This window comes from Chrysochloris asiatica, unplaced genomic scaffold (assembly GCF_000296735.1).
Source record: "Chrysochloris asiatica unplaced genomic scaffold, ChrAsi1.0 scaffold00054, whole genome shotgun sequence".
Classification (NCBI taxonomy): domain Eukaryota; kingdom Metazoa; phylum Chordata; class Mammalia; order Afrosoricida; family Chrysochloridae; genus Chrysochloris; species Chrysochloris asiatica.
Window position 1 is genome coordinate 4,884,428 of NW_006408572.1, and position 19,362 is coordinate 4,903,789.

Here is a 19,362-nt window from a genome sequence, read left to right on the forward strand (position 1 = left end):
AAGGTTTCCGAGGAGCGGCTGGTGAATTTGAACTGCTGACCTTGCGGTCAAATGCTTAATCATACAGCGCCCACCAGTAGGATTTACAACACATTGGATATTTACATCAGATCAGAGCTGAACACATCAGATCAAATTGTGGGGTGATTGGAATATATTAGATCACATCAAGACCTCTTTTGGGGCAAGTAGGAGCAAGGAGTGAGGGTTAGGGTTGGGACTATGGCTAAGTCTAGGCTAGGCCTAGAACTTCATTTATTGTTACAGTTATGATTAGGACTTGGACTAATGTTAAGGGTAACTGTTTGGATAGGGCTAGGAGTAAGGTTTGGTCTAATTTTTAGGGTTACAGTTAGGTTTATTTTTGTTTATTTTTCTTGAAATCTATTTGATTTCCCCTCCATTTGGAAGAGAAAATAACTATAGTATTATAAATAACGTATTATTATAAATAACTACATTATTCCCTCTGTTTACTTTATGGATTTTTTTTGTTGCAATTGCATCTTTGGTTCTCTGTTTTCAATCTCATAAGTCTGTTTTACTTTGCATACTTCTATATCTGGGTTGTTGTTGTTAGATGCTGTTGAGTCAGTTCCAATTCATAACGACCCTGTGCACAACAGAACAAAACACTGCCCAATCCTGCACCATCCTCCCAATTGTTAATGCTTGAGGTCATTGCTGCTGTCACCATGCTAATCCATCTCATTGGGGGTCTTCCTCTTTTTCACTGACCCACACTTTACCAAGTACGATGTTCTTCTCCAGGGACTGGTCCCTTCTGATACCATGTTCAAAGTATGAGACGTCTAGCTTCATCATCCTAAGGAGCATTCTAAGTGCACTTCTTCCAACACAGATTTGTTTGCTCTTCTGGCAGTCCATGGTACTTTTAATATTCGTCTCCAACACCACAATTCAAATGCACAATTCTTCTACAGCCTGGGTTGGGTTTAGGTAATATTGTCATTATGTTAGTCTCAGGTTGTTGTCTGCTGTTGTTGGTCCTCTATCCAAAGAACTTCCTTTAGTATTTTTTGTAAGGTTGGTCTGGTTTTTACACATTCTTTTAATATCTGTTTCTCTGAAAAGTACCTAATTTTGTCATCATATTTGATGGACAGTTTTTCCGGATATATGATTTTTGGTTGGCAATTGGTTTCTTTCCAAGTTTTATATGTGTATTCCATTGTCATCTTACCTTTATGGTTTCTGCCTGTATAGTTCTCCTTTGTAAGTAACTTTTCATTTTTCCTGAGCTACTCTCAGGATTCTTTCGTTTTGAAAAGTTTGTTTATAAAATGACTTGGTGCTTTCTTTTGGGGTCGATCCTGTTTGGAGTTAGTTCAATGTCTTGAATGGCTATCTTCTCAGCTCACATGATGTCAGGGAAGTTTTCTCAACAATTCTTGGACAATACTCTCTTTGGGCTTTTTTTTGCTTTTTTTTGTCTCTTCCTGTTCTAGAATTCCCATCACATATAAATTATTTCCTTTGATAGTGTCCCACATAAATCTTAGGCTTTATTAGGATTTTTTTTTTTTTCCTTTTTTCTGCCTGTTCCTCTAGCAGATGAATTTTGAGACATTTTTGCTCTTTCAGTGTATTATCTATTTCTGAAGACTTAACATTAATCTTCTGGCTTTCTAATTGCTATTTTTATATGGGTCCCATTTTTTTTTAATGATTTTGTCAGCTTGTTTCCTGAATTTCTCCATAGTTTTGTCTGTTTTCCTTGAAACAACCTGTAGATTGTTTTTTATCTTTCTCACAATCCATTGAAGTTGCCTAATTAGCATTCTTTAAAGTTCCTTTTCAGGTAGTTTCGATACCATTGGTATTTTGGTGACTTGCTTGAGGCACTCTGCCTTGTTTCTCTGTGCAAATTGAAATTGTCTGTCTTCTCCAAGACATCGTGGTATCATCTTTATATTTAGTTTATAATTGCATATTGGTGTATTCACCACACCATGTGTGTCCTGCTGGATGTGATAGAGACAGGAAGTGTGAACACAGTTAGTTCTCTGTTCACTGTTCATGTAGCGTAGTTCAGGGCAAGTTCATGCACCTCCAGAACTGGGGCACTATGCCAGGCACCTGACCCCAGGCAGAGCAGAAGCTGTGCAAGAGGAAGTACCCCTGGCTGCTGGGTTGGTGAGGGTTGAGACCGGCCATGTCCTTGGCTATCAGGAAGGTACAGGGACAAGGGAGAATTGCACTCCTTTGCCACTATCTCCAGCCACGTTGGAGCCTGCTGTCTCAAAAGCTCAAGATAGCCATGCTTCACCACACCAGCTCACAATTCACCTCTTCTTTCCTCTGTCTTGCTGTTACTGTTCAGCTTTCTCTTCCAGTCGGCACTCAATCCACCTGTCTGCCTTATCCTCTGATGCTCAGGGTTCCAGGATCACCATCTGTATCTGTTTCACTCCATCTCTCATGTCTTTGTTGCAGAGAGGAGGCCCAGTGGATCTGCTTTACTTTGCCATCTTGCCTACAGACTTCCAGGACTGTTGTGGTTATTGTTGTTGTTAAGTGCTGTCAAATTGGTTCCAACCCATAGCAATCCTTTATAGGGTTTCTGAGGAGCCTGGTGAGCTTAAACTGCCAACCTTGCAGTTCAAATGGCTTTGCAGTCTGGTGCATTAACCCACAGTGCCATAGCAGGACCTGTGGGACTACTACCTCTTAAATGCCAAACCACTGAGAATCCAGGCCCAGCCAAGTTGACACAAAACCTCAACTATCACAGATAATGATATTGTTCAATGATTTCCCCATTCCATTGGGTCACCTTTCTTTGGAATAGGCACAGATATGAATCTCTTCCAATCAGTTGGCCAAGCAACTGCCTTCCAAATTTCTTGATCTAGACGAGTGAGCACCTCCAGCACTGCATCAGTTTGTTGTTTGTTGAAACATTTCAATATGTATCCCATCAGTTCCTGGTGCCTTGTTTTTTGGCCAATGACTTCAGTGCAGATAGGACTTCTTCCTTCAATACCATCGGTTCTTGACCATATGATACCTTTTGAAATGGTTAAATATCAACCAGTTCTTTTGCATACAGTGACTCTGTGTATTTCTTCCATCTTCTTTTGATGCTTCCTGAGTCATTCAATATTTTGTCCATTGAATCTTTCAATATTGCAAACTTGAGGCTTGAATTTCTCTTCAATTTTTTCTGCTTGAGAAGAGTTAAGTACATTCTTCCCTTCCAGTTTTCTAACTCCAGGTCTTTGCACATTTCATTATAAAACTTTACTTTTTCTTCTCCAGCTGCTCTTCGAAATTTTCTGTTCAGCACTTTTTGTTCATCATTTGTTCCAGTTGCTTTAGCTTCTTTATGTTCAAGAACAAGATTTTCAGAGTCTCTTCTGATACCCATTTTGGTCTTTTCTGTCTTTCCTGTCTTTGTGAGGACCTTTTGCTTTCTTCTTATATGATGTTCTTGATGCCACCCCACAACTCCTCTGGTCTTTGGTCAATTAGTGTCTAAAGCATCAACTCTGTTCTTAAGATGGTCTCTAAATTCAGATGCGATATACCCAAGGTTATATTTTGGCTCTCATGGTCTTGTTTTAATTTTCTCCAGCTTCAACATTAATTGCATAAAAGCAATTAATGGCCTGTTTCACAGTTGGCCCCTTACCTTGTTTTAGATGATAGTGAGTCAGTTTGATTGGCCCTGAGTTCTGCTTCATAAATACTCTCTGAATGAACACATAAATTAAGTGACTCTGTCCACATCACTTAAATCAGATGGTCACTACCACCTTCCCTGTACAGAAGAAACTGAAGTCCAGAAAAGGGGTCCAGGCCTGCTTGGCTGGTGGGGTCATGGCCCAAGGCCCGGCCCATAACCAGTTGAGAGCCCACAGAGCTCCTGTCCTGCTCACCCTAGGGGGAGGTGTTGAGTTCCCCTCATCCAGGAAGCCACCTGTCTCCCGACACCTGGCTCCAACTAAAGCTTATGTGGACCCTGGGCTTATTTGCCCAGGTGTGCTGAGTATGAAGGAAATTCTTCATAGGTGAATTTGAGGAGAACACGCCTAGGGTGGGGCCTGAGCATGCTCTGAAAACACCCTTGACAGTAATGGGAGGGAAAGGGGAAGTGAGGAAGAAGAAAATGCTGCAACACTGAACAGTTAACCCCAAGGCTGATGGTTCAAACCTACCAGCTAGCTCTTGGAAACCCTATACAGGGTTGTTTGAGGGCACCGAACAAGAACAAAGAAACATAGAGAATTCCTAGGTGGTGCAAAAGATTTGCACTCAACGACTAGCCTGGTGCGGCACTGTAAGATAAGCAGTGGGTCACAAGGTTAGCTTGAAGCACAAGGTTAGTGGTTCAAAGTCACCAGTGGCTCCTCGGAAACCCTACACAGGTCGCTTTGAGTCAAAACTAACTCGACAACACTTAATAACAACACTAGCCAAAAGGTTGGTGGCTTGGATCCACCCAGAAATGCCTTAAAAGAAGGACCTAATGACCTGCTTCCTAAAGGTGCTAGTCTTAAACCCTGTGGAGCACTTCTACTCTGCCCACGTGGGGCTCCATGAGTTGGAACTGACGCAACAGCAACTAACAACAGATACACACAGTTTGAACTGAACTGCTACCCTAAACATTGGTGATAGGAACCCACCAGTGGTACCATGAAAGAAGATCTGTCGATCTGCTTTTGATAAGCCAAAGAGAACCCTATGGAACAGTTGTTGTTGTTATGTGCCATGGAGTCGGTTCTGACTCATAGCGACCCTGTACAGGGTTTCCGAGGCTGTAAATCTTTACGGGAGCAGAAAGCCTCATCTTTCTCCTGCGAAACAGCTGGTAGTTTCGAACTGCTGACCTTGTGGTTCGCAGCCCAATTCGTAACCACTACGCTACCAGAGCTCTGCTCTAAAACACATGGCATCACTATGAGTAAGAATCAACTCAACAACAACCAAGAGACATAGAGTATCTGGTTGGTGTAAACAGTTACAGCTCTTAGCTGATAACTGAAAGGTTGGAGGTTTGAATCCACCCAAAGGCACCTCAGAAGAAAGGTCTACTTCCAAAATACTGAGCCACTGAAAACCATATGGAAGAGCACAGTTCTACTCTGACACACATGGGGGTGCCGTGAGACACAATCAACTCGACAATAATTGGTAAAGAGACATAACAATAATGTATACTCCATAGTGCTTTCAAACAACTCGGCAAGTCATTCTGGGACTAATGGAAGAAACTGGAATACATATCAAATAGCATGACCTTTCACTCCAGAGCATCTCTCAACTAGTAAAGACAGGCTCCTACATAACACATCCCCAGCCACAATCTGATAACATGCATTTTACCTCTTTGGTTATGAGGTAAAACCACGTGAGCTCCCTGCTCACAGGGATTTTGTCTTTGCTCCCTGCCATCCATCTCCCCAGTGTTAGAACAGGGCCTCACAGCTGCTCCATAAATATTTGCTGAGTGAATGACCAGTGCATATGTAATTCTGCAATGTGCCTTTTCCATTTTAGCTGTGTTTTCAGATGGACAGTTCCCAATACCCACTGAACTAGTATCGTTCATTTTGCTTGCTTACAGTATTACAAGGTATTTTTTTTTTCCATTTGCCTAATGGAAAATGATGAACATGCCCAATCTTTCACTACTCCAAGCACTGCTAGAATGAACATCTTCACATGCATCTGAGAACTTCCCTAGGGTGGGTAACTGAAGTGGAACTGCTGATTCCAGACATGGCAAGATTGTTTTATGCAGCGGTGGCAACAATCTATAAACCCATTGGTTCCTATTTCACCACATCCTTGTCAGCATAGTGTGGTCAGATTTTCAACCTTTTGCCTATATGGTGGGTGGCTACAGATTATAGTTTCAAAATATAGACTAGTTTTTATTTAGTCCCAAATTGGCTAGAAACTGTGATAAACCTTTTATGTGCATTATCTGAAATAGTCTTTGCAACCACCCTGAGATAGGTCAATAATTACTACTCCCATTTTAGAGATGAGAAACCGAGACTTATCTTAGGTATCTACTGTTATTATACTGGAAATACCACAAACAAGTGGTTTTAACAAATTTAACACAAATTTCTTCCCTCACAGTATAGGAGGCTAGTAGTCTATATTCAGAGTGCAGGCTCTAGGGAAAGGCTCTCTCTCTTTCTTCATAAGCTTTGAGGAAAGGTCCTTGTCTCCTTTCAGCATCCGTAGGCCCGGCATTCCTTGGAGATCTCCACTGGCTTCAATCTTCCCCTGGATCTAGGAGCATCACAGTGCAGGAGCTCCAGGCCCAAAGATGCACTCCACTCCTGGCTCTTCTTTCTTGGTGGTAGCCAGTCTTTCTCTGCTCACTTTGCTCTCCTTTTATCTCTTATAAGATAAAAGGTGTTACAGTCCACACCCCTGAGAAACTCCCTTACATGGAATCAAGGTTGTGATGGGATTAATGAGCATTGCAGCCCATCAATAATTCTCTCATTGGTTTTTCATATAAGATAACATCATGGGGAATCATCACATAACTGCCACATTGTTGTTTTTAAGCGCTGCCGAGTAGATTCCGACCCATAGCAACCCTGCATAGGGTTTCCGAGGAGCGGCTGGTGAGCTTATACCACTGATCTTGCAGTTCAAACCAACTTTGCAGTCCAGTGCATTAACCCACAGCACCACACCAGGACTCCAACTGCCACATGACATCATTATACAACTGCCAAACCACTGAGAGTCATGAGCCAGCCAAGTGGATACACGCTGTGGGGGACACCGTTCAATCTCTGACAAGCACCTTGTCGAGGCTGCACTGTGCATATAGAGGGAAGCTGCCACTAAGCACGGCTACCAGGCTCAGAGTGCGTCTCCTAACTACTACTGTGATATTCTTATTTTGTCCTTTGATCTTTCTGACACCGTTAACATTTTTATATTGAGCATGTGTTCCTTCTAAAACGAGGCAAGAAAGCCTGAATCCATCTTATTATGGATTGAATTGTGTCCCCTCGAAATACGGGTTAGGATCCTAACCCCTACACTTATGGGTGTGGTCCTGTTTAGAAGTAGGGCTTTCTTTGTGATGTGAATGAGGTCATATCAGTGTGTCTTAAACCTCCTCACCTCTGAATTATCAAACGGGCAGATGAGAGACAGACACAAGGAGAGAGAGTGGCCACAGGAGGGCCACCTACAAGTCAAGGATCCCAGGAACATATCAGGCCTCTGCTCTGAAATGGACCCTAAGAAAATTCATTTCTGTTCTTCCAAGTCATTCTTTTGAGGTACTTCTAGCAGCACTAGGTAACTAAGACAAACTGTAGATTAAAATATATTCAACAGTTTTAAAGATGAGGTTTACTGGTTAAAAAGAGAGTGGAGGAACATGACATCATGGTGCTTAGCCACTCTTCAGGTCTAGAACGGAACTCACCCTCCTCATGGCCCAAATTGCAGCCAAGTAATAGATAGGAATATAGTGGGGACAACACCAGTAAGGTATGCTCCCCAGGGAATGATCAACCATTCAAGATCAAAAGGGCAACATTTACCTAAGAACAAAGTTCAAAAAGATTGTTACGGAGGATGGAATGGAAATAAGAACCACAAGGAGGAAGAGATATAGCTGTTGTTACATGAAAGGAACTGCAATTGTTGAGATGAAACAAAAAACTGTCAAATGTAAACCTGATGATCTGCTCTGTACACTTGCATTCAGTTCACAACAACAAAAAAGTTTTTAAGCTTTGCCTCACATCTCCTTCCCCATCACACCCCATCCTACCCCTACTGTGAGCTCTTCCATCAGATTTCCTTTCTGCCCTGAACAAACCCCTGCAACCCAGAGACCTTCCCAGACAGTGGGCAGGGAGACCTGGCTGAGGAGAGGGGCCAGGGCTCCTATGGACTGGCCTGGTCCTCACAACCTCTCATGTTCTGTCTCCTGCTCCTGCTTCTGCCAGAGAGAGTGAGGTGCTGTCTAGACTGTGTGGGAGGTGCCAAGACCTGCCTTCTTGGGGCCCCTTCTCAGACTCCCCAACTATCCCTCAGTCCTCATCCATCCTACCTGCTGGGCCCCACTCACCAGGTCTGATTGGTGCTGGAGTCTTGGTGCAGAAGGGAGCTGAGCACAAAAGGCGCACCGCTGGGTGTGATCCAAGTCTGGGCTACATCCACATTGAAGCCTGCCAGGGGAGCCAGGCCTGTGGGGAATAGAGTATCAGTTAATGAAATTAACAAAATGAGTAACATATCATGAAATTAACAAGAGGCATGTTGTTGAGACCTTGACTGAGCCACTACTCTCACTGCGGCATCGAATCCTCACACTAACCACTAACATTTTACAGATGAGAAAAGTGAGGCTCTCCAAGTATGAGTGATTTCTCCAAGGGACTGACTCAGAAACCCTGAGTCTCTTACTAAAGCAAGTTGTGTCAGTATCAGGTCCCCTTCCTCCAGAAGGTCTCCTCTGGTTTCTCCCCAGAAGTACTTCTTGCTTTCTCACATCTTCCCACTGTACACTTTCTAGACCTGTCACACACCACATGCATATCACTGAATCTCGTACCAAAGGTAAAGCCTATCGACAACCAGGAGGGAGAGAGCCTACATCCATTCTGTCCATGTATCTCCATCAAGTGATTTATCAAGAGAAAGCACAGGTCCTCAAAATTAGCTGCAAAAGAACATTTTATGTCCTAACCATATACCTTGAGGGAATAGTCACTGGTTCTGGGGGCTCAGGACTATAGTCTTGGGGAACATCAAAATCAATTGGCATAACATAGTCCACAAAGACAATGTCTTACATCCTACTTTGGTAAGTAGTGACTTGGGGCTTAAAAGCTTGTGAGCGGCCATCTAAGGTACAATTATTTGTGTCCCCATCTAGAGGAATAGCAAGTGAAGAAAATCAAAGACTCATGGAAATAAATAGTCTGAAGAACTATTGGACCACATGAGCCCAGCCTCAATGACCCTGAGAGCACAGAACTAGATGGTACCCAGCTACCACTGCCAACCACTCTGAAAGAGTTCACACCAGGAGGTCCTGGATAGAGTGGGAGAAAAGTATGGAACAAAATTCAAAATAATAAAAATGATCAGGCTCCCTGATTGAACAGAGAATGGTGGAACCTCCAAGTATACGGCCCTTAAACACCATTCAAGCCTGGAATAAAACTCACCCTTACAACTCAACTTTCAGCCAAACAATAACACCAGGGAGGTATACACTCCTTAAAACAACTAACCCTAAGAGATCAAGAGGGCAGCATGTGCCCAGGGATAAAGGTCAGAAGGCAGGAAGGGATAAGGAAAAAGAACTAATGAAACACTGATGGTGGGGACTGCAATCAGTGCCACAAATTACAATGTGTATGAATTGTTGAGAAGAAAAATAATTTTCTCTGTAAACTTTCACACAAATCACAAGAAGAAGTTTGTGTGTGTGTGTGTATTTAAATAATTTTTTTTTAAAGTATTATAGTAGCCTTATTCATTATAGCCACAAACTGAAAACAATCAAAATGTCCATCAGAGGAGAACAGATAAACTAACTACTGTTGTTATTGTTGTTGTTGTTGGGTGCTGCGGAGTTAATTCAGACTCTTGGTGGACCCATGGACAGAGCAGAAGTTTCCCATAGAGTTTATTTGGGCTGTAATCTTTGGAGTCCAGATTTCCAAGTCTTTCTCCTATTGAACTGCTAGGTGGATTCAACCTGCCAAGCTTTCAGTTAACAGTTAAATGTTTAACCATTTAAACTATCAGGACTCCTTAAAGCTAACGCTAGCGTACTCATAAAATGGAATATAACCCAGTAACAAAAAGGAACAAACAACTGATACACACAACATAAAAGAATATTTACTATGTAATTCCATTTATATGATGTTCTAGAATGAGAAATACTACTCTGTAATGTGAAAAAATTTGCCTGGGGGAATTGAAGGCCAGGTAGAGGTAGGGATTAGCTGGGAAGGAACATCTTTCTGGAGTGATAGAGGTCTGAATTACAAAGATGTGTGCATATGTCAATAACACATCTAATAGTCCACTTAGAATGTGTACATTTCACTATATGTAAATTTTACCGTAAGAAAAAAACTAAAAACAAACACTGAACTCTAGTTGATATGTATGCTGAGATGTTTAGGGTTAAAGTATAGTGACGTCTGTAATTTCCTTGAAATGCAAGTATGCCAAATGACTTGGCAAATTATTACTCACATTATTGTTAAGTGCCTTCGAGTCAGTTCTGACTCATAGCCACCCTGTATAAGGATTTTGAGGAGCACTTGGTGAATCTGAACTGCTGATCTTGCAGTTCAAACCTTGCAGTCCAGTGCATTATCCCACAGTGCCCACACCAGGACTCCTAGCTTTATATTATTTGACTGCATAGGATGTTCTCCCCACAGCTACATTTTTTTATGAAGTCAAATTTAATCACTTTTTCCCTTTCTGACTCTTGAGTTTTTTGTTATAGTTCCCTACTCAGAATATTCTTAATCCGCTCATCTGTTCTTTGATTTTTCTGTTGTTGTTTTATTCCTTATACTTGAATCTTCAATCCATTTGAAATTTATTTAATGTATGGATAAAAATAGGTATACAGCACTACTTTTCTTTCCTCCCAAATAAAACAATCTTAACGTTATTTCCTGAATTTTACATATGTGTATATACACCTTTATTTACATTTGTAAAAAGACGTTCTGAAAGGTTAGATAAGATATTAATTAAAGTGAGTAACTGTGATGGGATTAGAGAAGGAAACAAGACATATCTGAATATACCTAATTGTTTGTGACTTTGGAATCATGTAGATGTTTTATATATTCAAAATAGAAAACTAGATAAAAAGAAAAATACATTCAAAAGAAAAATCAAATAAAGAATAAAAGCAATCCCTGAAAGCAAGTTAAAATAAATTCCCCTAGCTGTATAGCAGGGGAGCACAGTGACTCTGTGGGATAAACTGGACTACAGGCCACAAGGTAAGTGGGTCAAGCCCACCAGTCAGTCATTCAGTGGGAGGAAGATGAGGCTGTCTGCTCCTGCAAAATTTACAGCCTGGGAAATCCTACACAGGGTTGTTATGAGTTGGAAACAACTCAAGAGTGCTTAGCAACAACAATAGCACTGTGTAACGAGCTGGTAATATAACCACACAGAGGAAAGAATGATTTAAAGTGATTTCAGAATACAGTGTTTTTACTACATATCATCAGTGGAGTATATTTAAAAGTCAATAGAGGTGCAGAGAAACTGTAAACATCATTCAGTAGTGTTATTGCGATTAGGAATGCCAGAATCATTATTCCAAAACCATTTCATAAATTTTATGGCATAATGAATGCAAGTTAATGTTGTTAGGACCCAAGATAGACAATATAACAGAAAAGAGTATAAGTAGTTACTGATCTGAATATGATTTCTTTTAAAAATAAATTTCCAGACTTCCTGCAAGATGGTGGAATAAGCAGACACACCACTGACCCACTACAACAAAGATGTGAGAGATCAAAAGACACAGATGAAATTTGGGGACCCTGAAGCAGACTGAGCGCTTCCTGGGAGAAGCTGAGCAGGGATGGGGAGAGAGGGAGACAGATTGGTGAACGACCAGCCCAGCAGTGGCCTAGCATGATGGGAAAGGTGCAATGCCTTCTTCCTCATGCTCCCATGGTGACCAGAGGGGTGGCCAGCTCCCACCCTCATCCACCCCCAGCACAGACCCTGCTCTCTAGGAGTTTGGAACTACATGGTTGGGAGTCACACCAGTGTGAAGCAGGGACCACTGACTGCATCACTTTGGTACACGGCTTTGGAGCCTGGATTCAGGTGGCCTCCAGACTTACAGAATCCACAGAGCCACCAGACCAACACTGAATCAGTCAACCTGGCCCGAGCTGGTCTGTGGTCCTAACAGATACTGAAACTAGTTCCATCAAGGGCCTTCATGAACTACTTCTGGATTGAGTGCCCTGAACAGGGACAAAGTCTATAGGAACTCCATCTAGGGCCAGGAACTCTGCTGTCACATCCCTCCCACACCCACCGCGTGAGATTCTTGGCTTTCAGGAGTCCCCGAGTTGTCGCCTCTCCAGGTCCAATAGCTGCACTGGTTTTTCTTTTGTTTTGTATTCGGGGTTGGTCTTCTGCTTCATTGTTTTTGATTTTTCTTTCTCCTCCTCCTACTTCTCTTTCCATTCCCTTGAATTTTATGCTTTCTATCTCTGCTTTTGGTTTTCCTTCTCTTCTGTTTCTCATTTCCTCTCTTCTTCTTTTTCCCTTTTGATTTTTCTTTACTACTCTTACTCTTTTCATCTTCCCTCTCCCTGGTTTTTTCAAGTATTTTTTTTTTAGTTCTTCCTTTTATTTCCACTCTTATTTTTCTTTTCTGAAGTTCCATTTTCCTGACCCTCTTTTTTTCTTCATGCTTATCATATTCTTTTGATCAGGTAGCTGCCTGTTTTTATCTCATTTTCCTTTTTATTATTATCTCTTTTCATTGTTGGTTCCTAGTTTGTTTATTCTGCTTTGTTTTCTTGTGTGTGTCTATGTGTGTGTGTGTGGGGGGGGGTCTCTTTCCCGCAGACAGCAACTGTGACCATATAGCCTAGCCACAACCTTACCCTCTGTAGCTCCATCCACTACTGGAGAAAATTGTCAGAGAGTTGTTGGAAGAAAACTTACTTGCCATCATAAAAGATGAGAAGATAAGAACACAAGAAGCTGCATGAACCCCAAATAGGACAGATGCCCCCCAAATCACCAAGACATACCATAATCAAACTTTCTAAAACCAAAGACAATGAAAGAATCTTGAAAGCAACTAGGAAAAAATGAGAAGTTCCCTACAAAGGAGAATTAGTAAGACTAAGTTCTGATTTTTCAGCAGAAACCATGCAGGCAAGAGGGCTGTGGGAGGTCATCTATAAAATTCTAAAAGAAAAACTTTTCTAATCAAGAATCATATACCCAGCAAAGCTGTCTCTCAAATACAAAAGTAAAACTAGGATGTTTCCTGATAAACAGAAAAGTAAAGGAATTTGTAATGACCAGACCAACTTTATAAAAAATTCTAAAGAGTCTTCTTTGGACTGAGAACCAACAGCATCAGACAACAACCTGAGGTTACCATCCATGACAACCCCACCCAGAACTCAATCTAGATATAGAAGCATTTAAAATAAAGCAAACCTACAAGACTGAAAATAGGGAACCAGAGATATCTATTTATAATGCAGTCAGCTACAAAGCAAAATGAGGAAACAGTATAGACAAAGAACTTCCAAATGATAAGAAAGTCAAGTATATTGCAATATAAAACAGACTATTTTAAATAGGGAAAAAAATTAATAAATTACTTTTTTATTTTGTAAATTTAAAAAAGGGGGAAATCAGAAGGATTTAGTAAACATTAATACAACAGAAATGAAAAGAAAAAGAAAACCTACAAATAAAATTAACTCAGAGCAGAAAATCATTTGGAAGCACACATACACACAAAGAAACCACAGCTAAATGATAGCAATCAATTAATACTTATTGATAACTAAACTGAATGTAAATGGATTAAATGCACCAGTCAAGAGACAGAGGGAACAGAATGGATAAGAAAACAAGATCCTTCAATATGCTGTCTACAAGAGACACATCAAAAGGATGGAGACAGCCTAACTGTCCAGCAACATAAGAATGGTTAAACAAATTTTGGTACATACACAGAGTGGAATACTATACAATACTAAAGAATAATGATGAATCTGCAAAACACCTCGTAACATGGATGAATCTGAAGGACATTATGCTGAGTGAAATTAGCCAATCACAAAAGAGCAAATATTGTTGAAACCAATGTTGTAAAAAGTTTTTGTCTTAATAAAAGAATTAGTCTATGATAGTTCTTGGGGGAGGGAAAATTACTCATGGGCTAGAGGGTAGACACATGTTAATATGGGTGACAGGGCAGGTGACACATAAGAGGGAGATTGGTAGAGGAGGGAGGTTGGTAGAAGAAAAATGAAGGTAGCAGGAGACATAGGGAAGAAGGCAATAGTTAAAATGAATAGAGGTAAGTAGTTACTGAGAGTATATGGAGGGGTTTGCAATCATTGTAATGAAGCAAAGTATATAACGTAAAACAGATGATCTGCTCTGTAAACCTCCACTCAATTCACAATCAAAAGTTGTTTAAAAAAATAGGTATTACCCAGTTCTAACCATGTGCTACTCCTAGAAGGAACAGTAATGCAGTAACAGCGATTATCCTTAATATGCAGATTATGAGTTTTAAATTCAATTACCTACTAAAAGATTCCAAGGAGGAATGGCTGATTCTAGTTCTGAGGCAAGACATATACAAGGTAATCCTGGAATATTTTCTTTCTTTTTTTTTCTTTTCCAGAGTTTAGGACTTTTTCATTTGTCCCAAAGTCACTGAAGCAAAAACCATGATAAAACATCCTGCTTGTCTTTACAACCATGCCTCCCCTTAAAAAAAAAAAACACTATTTGTAGGGAAAAAATGGTTTTGTACATGTGATAAAAGTTAATGTAAATTCAAATCCATTCAAAACCACAGGGCAGCTCTTTTTGAAATGTGTTCCGTAGTTTTTCTAAGTAGACCACGTTTTCTTATGCAACTAACAATGACTAATGGATCTTTCAGCAGGGTAGAAGAGTCAATGTCAAGGGCTCCCTTTGGTCAAATGTAACTTCGATCATAAAAATCATGATGGAAACACTTTATTAAATTTTACAGTATCAAATAAAAAAGTCTCTATGGTATTATGCAATAAAAAGATATAAAAGTTAAGGGCCTAAAAGAGATTTTCACTTCAAAAAAACTCTTTAGTTGATGCTGTGGGATAATGCACTGGGCCTCAAGATGGGTTTGAACCACAGCGTCTGCGGACCAAACTCACCAGTCACTCCTTGAAACCCTATACAGGGTCATTATGAGTTAACAACAATAAAACATTAGAATATAGAACTGGTGGATTAGCAAAGAAGTTAAAAAAAAAAAAATGTCCAAATGAAAACATGCAGAGAATAAAAGAAAATACAGAAAAGTATCTACAAAATTTGTATGACATGGAAAAACAAAAAAACAAGAGGTCTAAGATAGGTGTAGATGGTGTTCCAGAAGGAAAGAAGAGACAGAAGGAGTTATAAAAAAATATCTGGAAAAAAAAAAGTTGAAAGCTAAGAATTTCCCAAAATTAAAGGAAGATATCAATCCATAGAATCTACAAGATCTGCAGATGCCAAGAAGGATAAATACAATTATCTAGACACAGCATGGTGAGACTGCTGAAAGCCAAGGGCAAAGAGAAAGATCTGAAAAGTGACTAGAGGAACGTGGACCTTTAAAGGAGCAATAAGGCTGATAAGCTAGTTATTTGCTCAACAGAAACAAGAGAAAAGCACACAGAAGACGGAATGACATATTTAAAGTGCTAAAAAGAAAAAAAAGTAAATCTTGAGTTCTATACACATTAACTACAGCTTTAAAAATGAAACTGAAATGAAGTTTGCTTTAGATAAAACCACAGAATTTATTGTCAGCAACAGTGCAATAAAAGAAATATGAAGTGAATGATTTAGGCAGAAGAAATCTGATTCAAGACGGAACATTGTAGGAAGGAAAGAAAAGCAACTGAAAGCATTAACTTTATTTGTGTTAACATAAATCCTTACTGTACAAATAATAATAATAATGTCTTGGGGATTTAAATTATATGTAGAATTAAAATGTATAAGAATAATAATACCAAAGGTGAGAAAGAATAGTATAGATAGCATTCTAAGGTTCTAGTTGTATCTAGGAAGTGAAAAACGTAAGTTTATTTTAGACTACAATCACTAAAGGATGTATTAAATTGCTAAAGCAATTACTTAATAACAATAAATGTGTAACCACAAGATAACACAGGGAAAAACAGGTTAAAAGGGGGGAGGGGATAAATATAGGGATCAAATATGAAAAAACAGTAAACAGTGACCACAAACCCAGTGACAACAATAATTACATTAAATACAGAAAGACTAAATGCTTTAAACAATAAAGATCATCAGAATGGATTTTCAAAAAGCAAAATCCGACTACAGACCACTTTTTAAAAAAACACATTAAATATAAGAATTCAGAGAAAGCTTAAATGCAAAACAATTTTAAAATGCGCTATGCTAACTCTAACCAACAGAAACCTAGTATAGATACACTAATATTAGATAAATTAGAATTTTAAATAAAAAGCATTAATAGAGATAAAAGGCACATTTCTTAATGATAAAGGGGTCAACTCATGAATAAGATGTCAATACATAACAATTTAAAATCTGTTAGATATCCAATAACGTCACTTTGAAATATACATAACAAACATTTGAGTTATGGTGTTGGAGGAGAATATTAAAGGCACCATGAATTGCTAGAAGAACAAACAAATCTGTGTTGGAAGAAGTACAACCAGAAGGCTTCTTGGAAGCCAGGATGGCGAGACTTTGTTTCTCATACTTTGTCAGGAGGGAGCAGTCCCTGAAGGATGTCATGCTAGGTAAAGTGGAAGGTCAGAGAAAAAGAGGCAGACCCTAACGAGATGGACTGGCAGAGTGGCAGCAGCAAATGAGCTCAAGGTGAACAATAATTGTTAAAATGACACAGGACTGGCAGTGTTTCATTCTGTTGGGCATAAGGTCACTATGAGTCAGAATCGACTCGATGGTACCTAACAACAACAATAACAAGATATGTGAATGTTATGCCAGTAAACTTAATAATTCAAATGAAAAGAATAAATTCTTTGAATACTCTTATGTCTATTAAAGAAATTGAATCTATTATTAAAAACATTCCTAAAAAGAACTCCAAGCCAGTTGGCTCACTGGTGAATTCTTCCAAACATTTAAAGAAAGAATAAAAAATAAATAATAAAAAAAATTAAAAAAAAAAAAAAAAGAAAGAATAATGACAATCTTAAACTTCCAGACAATAAACAGTGAAAAAGACCACTTTCCAATCATTTTATAAGAACAGAATAACAATATTTAAACCTGATAAGAACAATTCATGAGAGGAATGGAAAGAAGAAACACAGGGTGGTTGTGGAATAAGTGACATCACACAGAGGGGACTGTAGTCATTGAGATAAAACGAAGTGTACGATTTGTCGAATGTGAAACTGATGATCTGCTCTGTAAACCCTCACTCAATTCACAATAAAAAGTTTTTGTTTGTTTGTTTGTTTTTAAAAGAACAGTACATGAAAGGGAAACTGACAATCTCCTCTCTTAAACATAGATGCAAAGATCCTAAACAAAATATTAGTAAATCAAATTCAGAGGCACATAAAAAGCGTAGCACAGCACAAGCAAAGGAGGATTGACAACTTCATAATCCTTAAGAAATTCTTTTTGTCAAAAGACACTATTAAGTGCTTGAAAAGACAAACCAAAGAGTGAGTGACAGAAGATATTTGCAGTAGATAAGAGCTCTGGTAGCATAGTGGTTACGAATCGGGCTGCGAACCTTAAGGTCAGCGGTTCGAAACTACCAGCCGCTCCGCGGGAGAAAGATGAGGCTTTCTACTCCCGTAAAGATTTACACCCTCGGAAACCCTGTACAGGGTCGCTATGGGTCGGAACCGACTCGACGGCACTTAACAACAACAACATATCTGATGAGAAGTCCTGGTGTGGTGTTGTAGGAAAAGCATGGGTCTGCTAACTGCAAGGTCAGCGGCTCAAAACCACCAGCCACTCCTTGGAAACACAACTTGATGACACTTAACAACTTGTGTGACTGATGAAAAACTCAGAAATAGACACAGAATTGCAACAATTCAGTAAGAAAAAGGCAATGTGAGCTAATAGAAATAAGAGATGATCCAAATGGTCAATAATCATACAAAAAGGTACTTGACTCCTTTAGTCATAAAAAGACAAGGTAATAACCATGTGATACCACTTCCCAGCCACCAGGACGGCTAAAGTCCAGAGGACAGACAAGTCCAAAGGTTGGGGATATATGCAGCAGCTGGAACTATCAAATACTTTTTATGGGAGTGTAAACTGGTACAACCCTTTAGAAAACTGGTAGTACAAACTGAAACTGAATATATATATAATCTATGACCCTGCAATTACACTCTTATGTATATATCCAATAGTGATATGTTCATATGTTTACCAAAATACATGTACAATAGCCATAGTATACATAACTCCAAACTGGGAAAACAAAACAAAACAAATATGCATCAACAATGGTGGTGGTTGTGCACCATCAAGTTATCTTCAACTCATAGGGTTTCCAAGGCTGTAAATCTTTATGGGAACAGAAAACTTCATATTTCTCCCTTGGATCTACTGGTAGATTCAAACTGCTGACCTTATGGTTAGCAGCCCAGCTCATAATTCACTACACTACCAGGGCATCTTGCATCAACAGTAGGTGGGTAAATAAATCATCATATATTCCTACAATGAAAACACTATACAGCAATGAAAAGAATTTATAATCACATGGTTAGATCTCCTAAGTATAATGTTGAGTGCAAGAAGCTACAAACAAAACATAACATACATTTAGAAAAAAAAAAATTGAAACAGGAAAAATCATAGTGCTAGAAGTTAAGATAGTGGTTGCCCTTTACGGCAAGGTAATTACTGGAAGGAGCAGTGGATTCTGGTCTATAGGGAATGTTCTATTTCTTGATATGCATACTGGCTACATGGATTTAATTGGAAAATTCATTGATGTTAATTTTTCCATTTTTCTACCTGTATATTATACTTGCAAAAACATTTCCATTAAGAGACAAAAGGGAGAAGAGATTGAAGCTCAAGAAAAAGCCAAACGAAGAAAGGGAACGGCAGAAAAACTTTGAAGAAAGTCGAGATGGTCGTGTGGATAGTTGGCGAAATTTCCAAGCTAACACAAAGGGGAAGAAAGAGAAGAAAAATTGGACCTTCCTGAGACCACCAAAAGTAAAAATAGAGCAACGTGAGTGACCACCTGAGGTCACAGCCCCAGAACCTTTCTTCAACTGCCCCCCCCTCCTGCTTTGAAGGACTCATTCTTTCTTCCCACACATACCCCAACATAGAGTAGTATTTGCTTTTTAGTCCATTTTGTTTTAATACAATTTAATATCAATCAGAATAATTCTTTTGTACATTGAAATGAGGGGCTTGGTTTTAAAAATAAAGGCCTTCCCCACTCCCTACCCCCAGAGTCGCCAGGAAAGGAAGGTGCCATCCCCCATGCTCCTTCTGATCCCACAGCCTGTAACTTCATGTTTTGTACTTCACTGAATTGTGATGGTTAGAAACTTTGTG

The 19,362-nt window shown here is 39.5% G+C and overlaps 1 protein-coding gene across 1 annotated transcript in view; it reads right to left on the reverse strand.

Moving 5' to 3' along the window:
• ITGAE (integrin, alpha E (antigen CD103, human mucosal lymphocyte antigen 1; alpha polypeptide)) overlaps nt 1–19,362 on the reverse strand; it is a 96,670-nt gene that overhangs the window by 65,290 nt on the left and 12,018 nt on the right. The window contains exon 3 of the mRNA XM_006863472.1: nt 8,090–8,207. Coding sequence (XP_006863534.1) covers nt 8,090–8,207 — 118 coding nt within the window. The remainder of the gene's footprint in view (nt 1–8,089; nt 8,208–19,362) is intronic.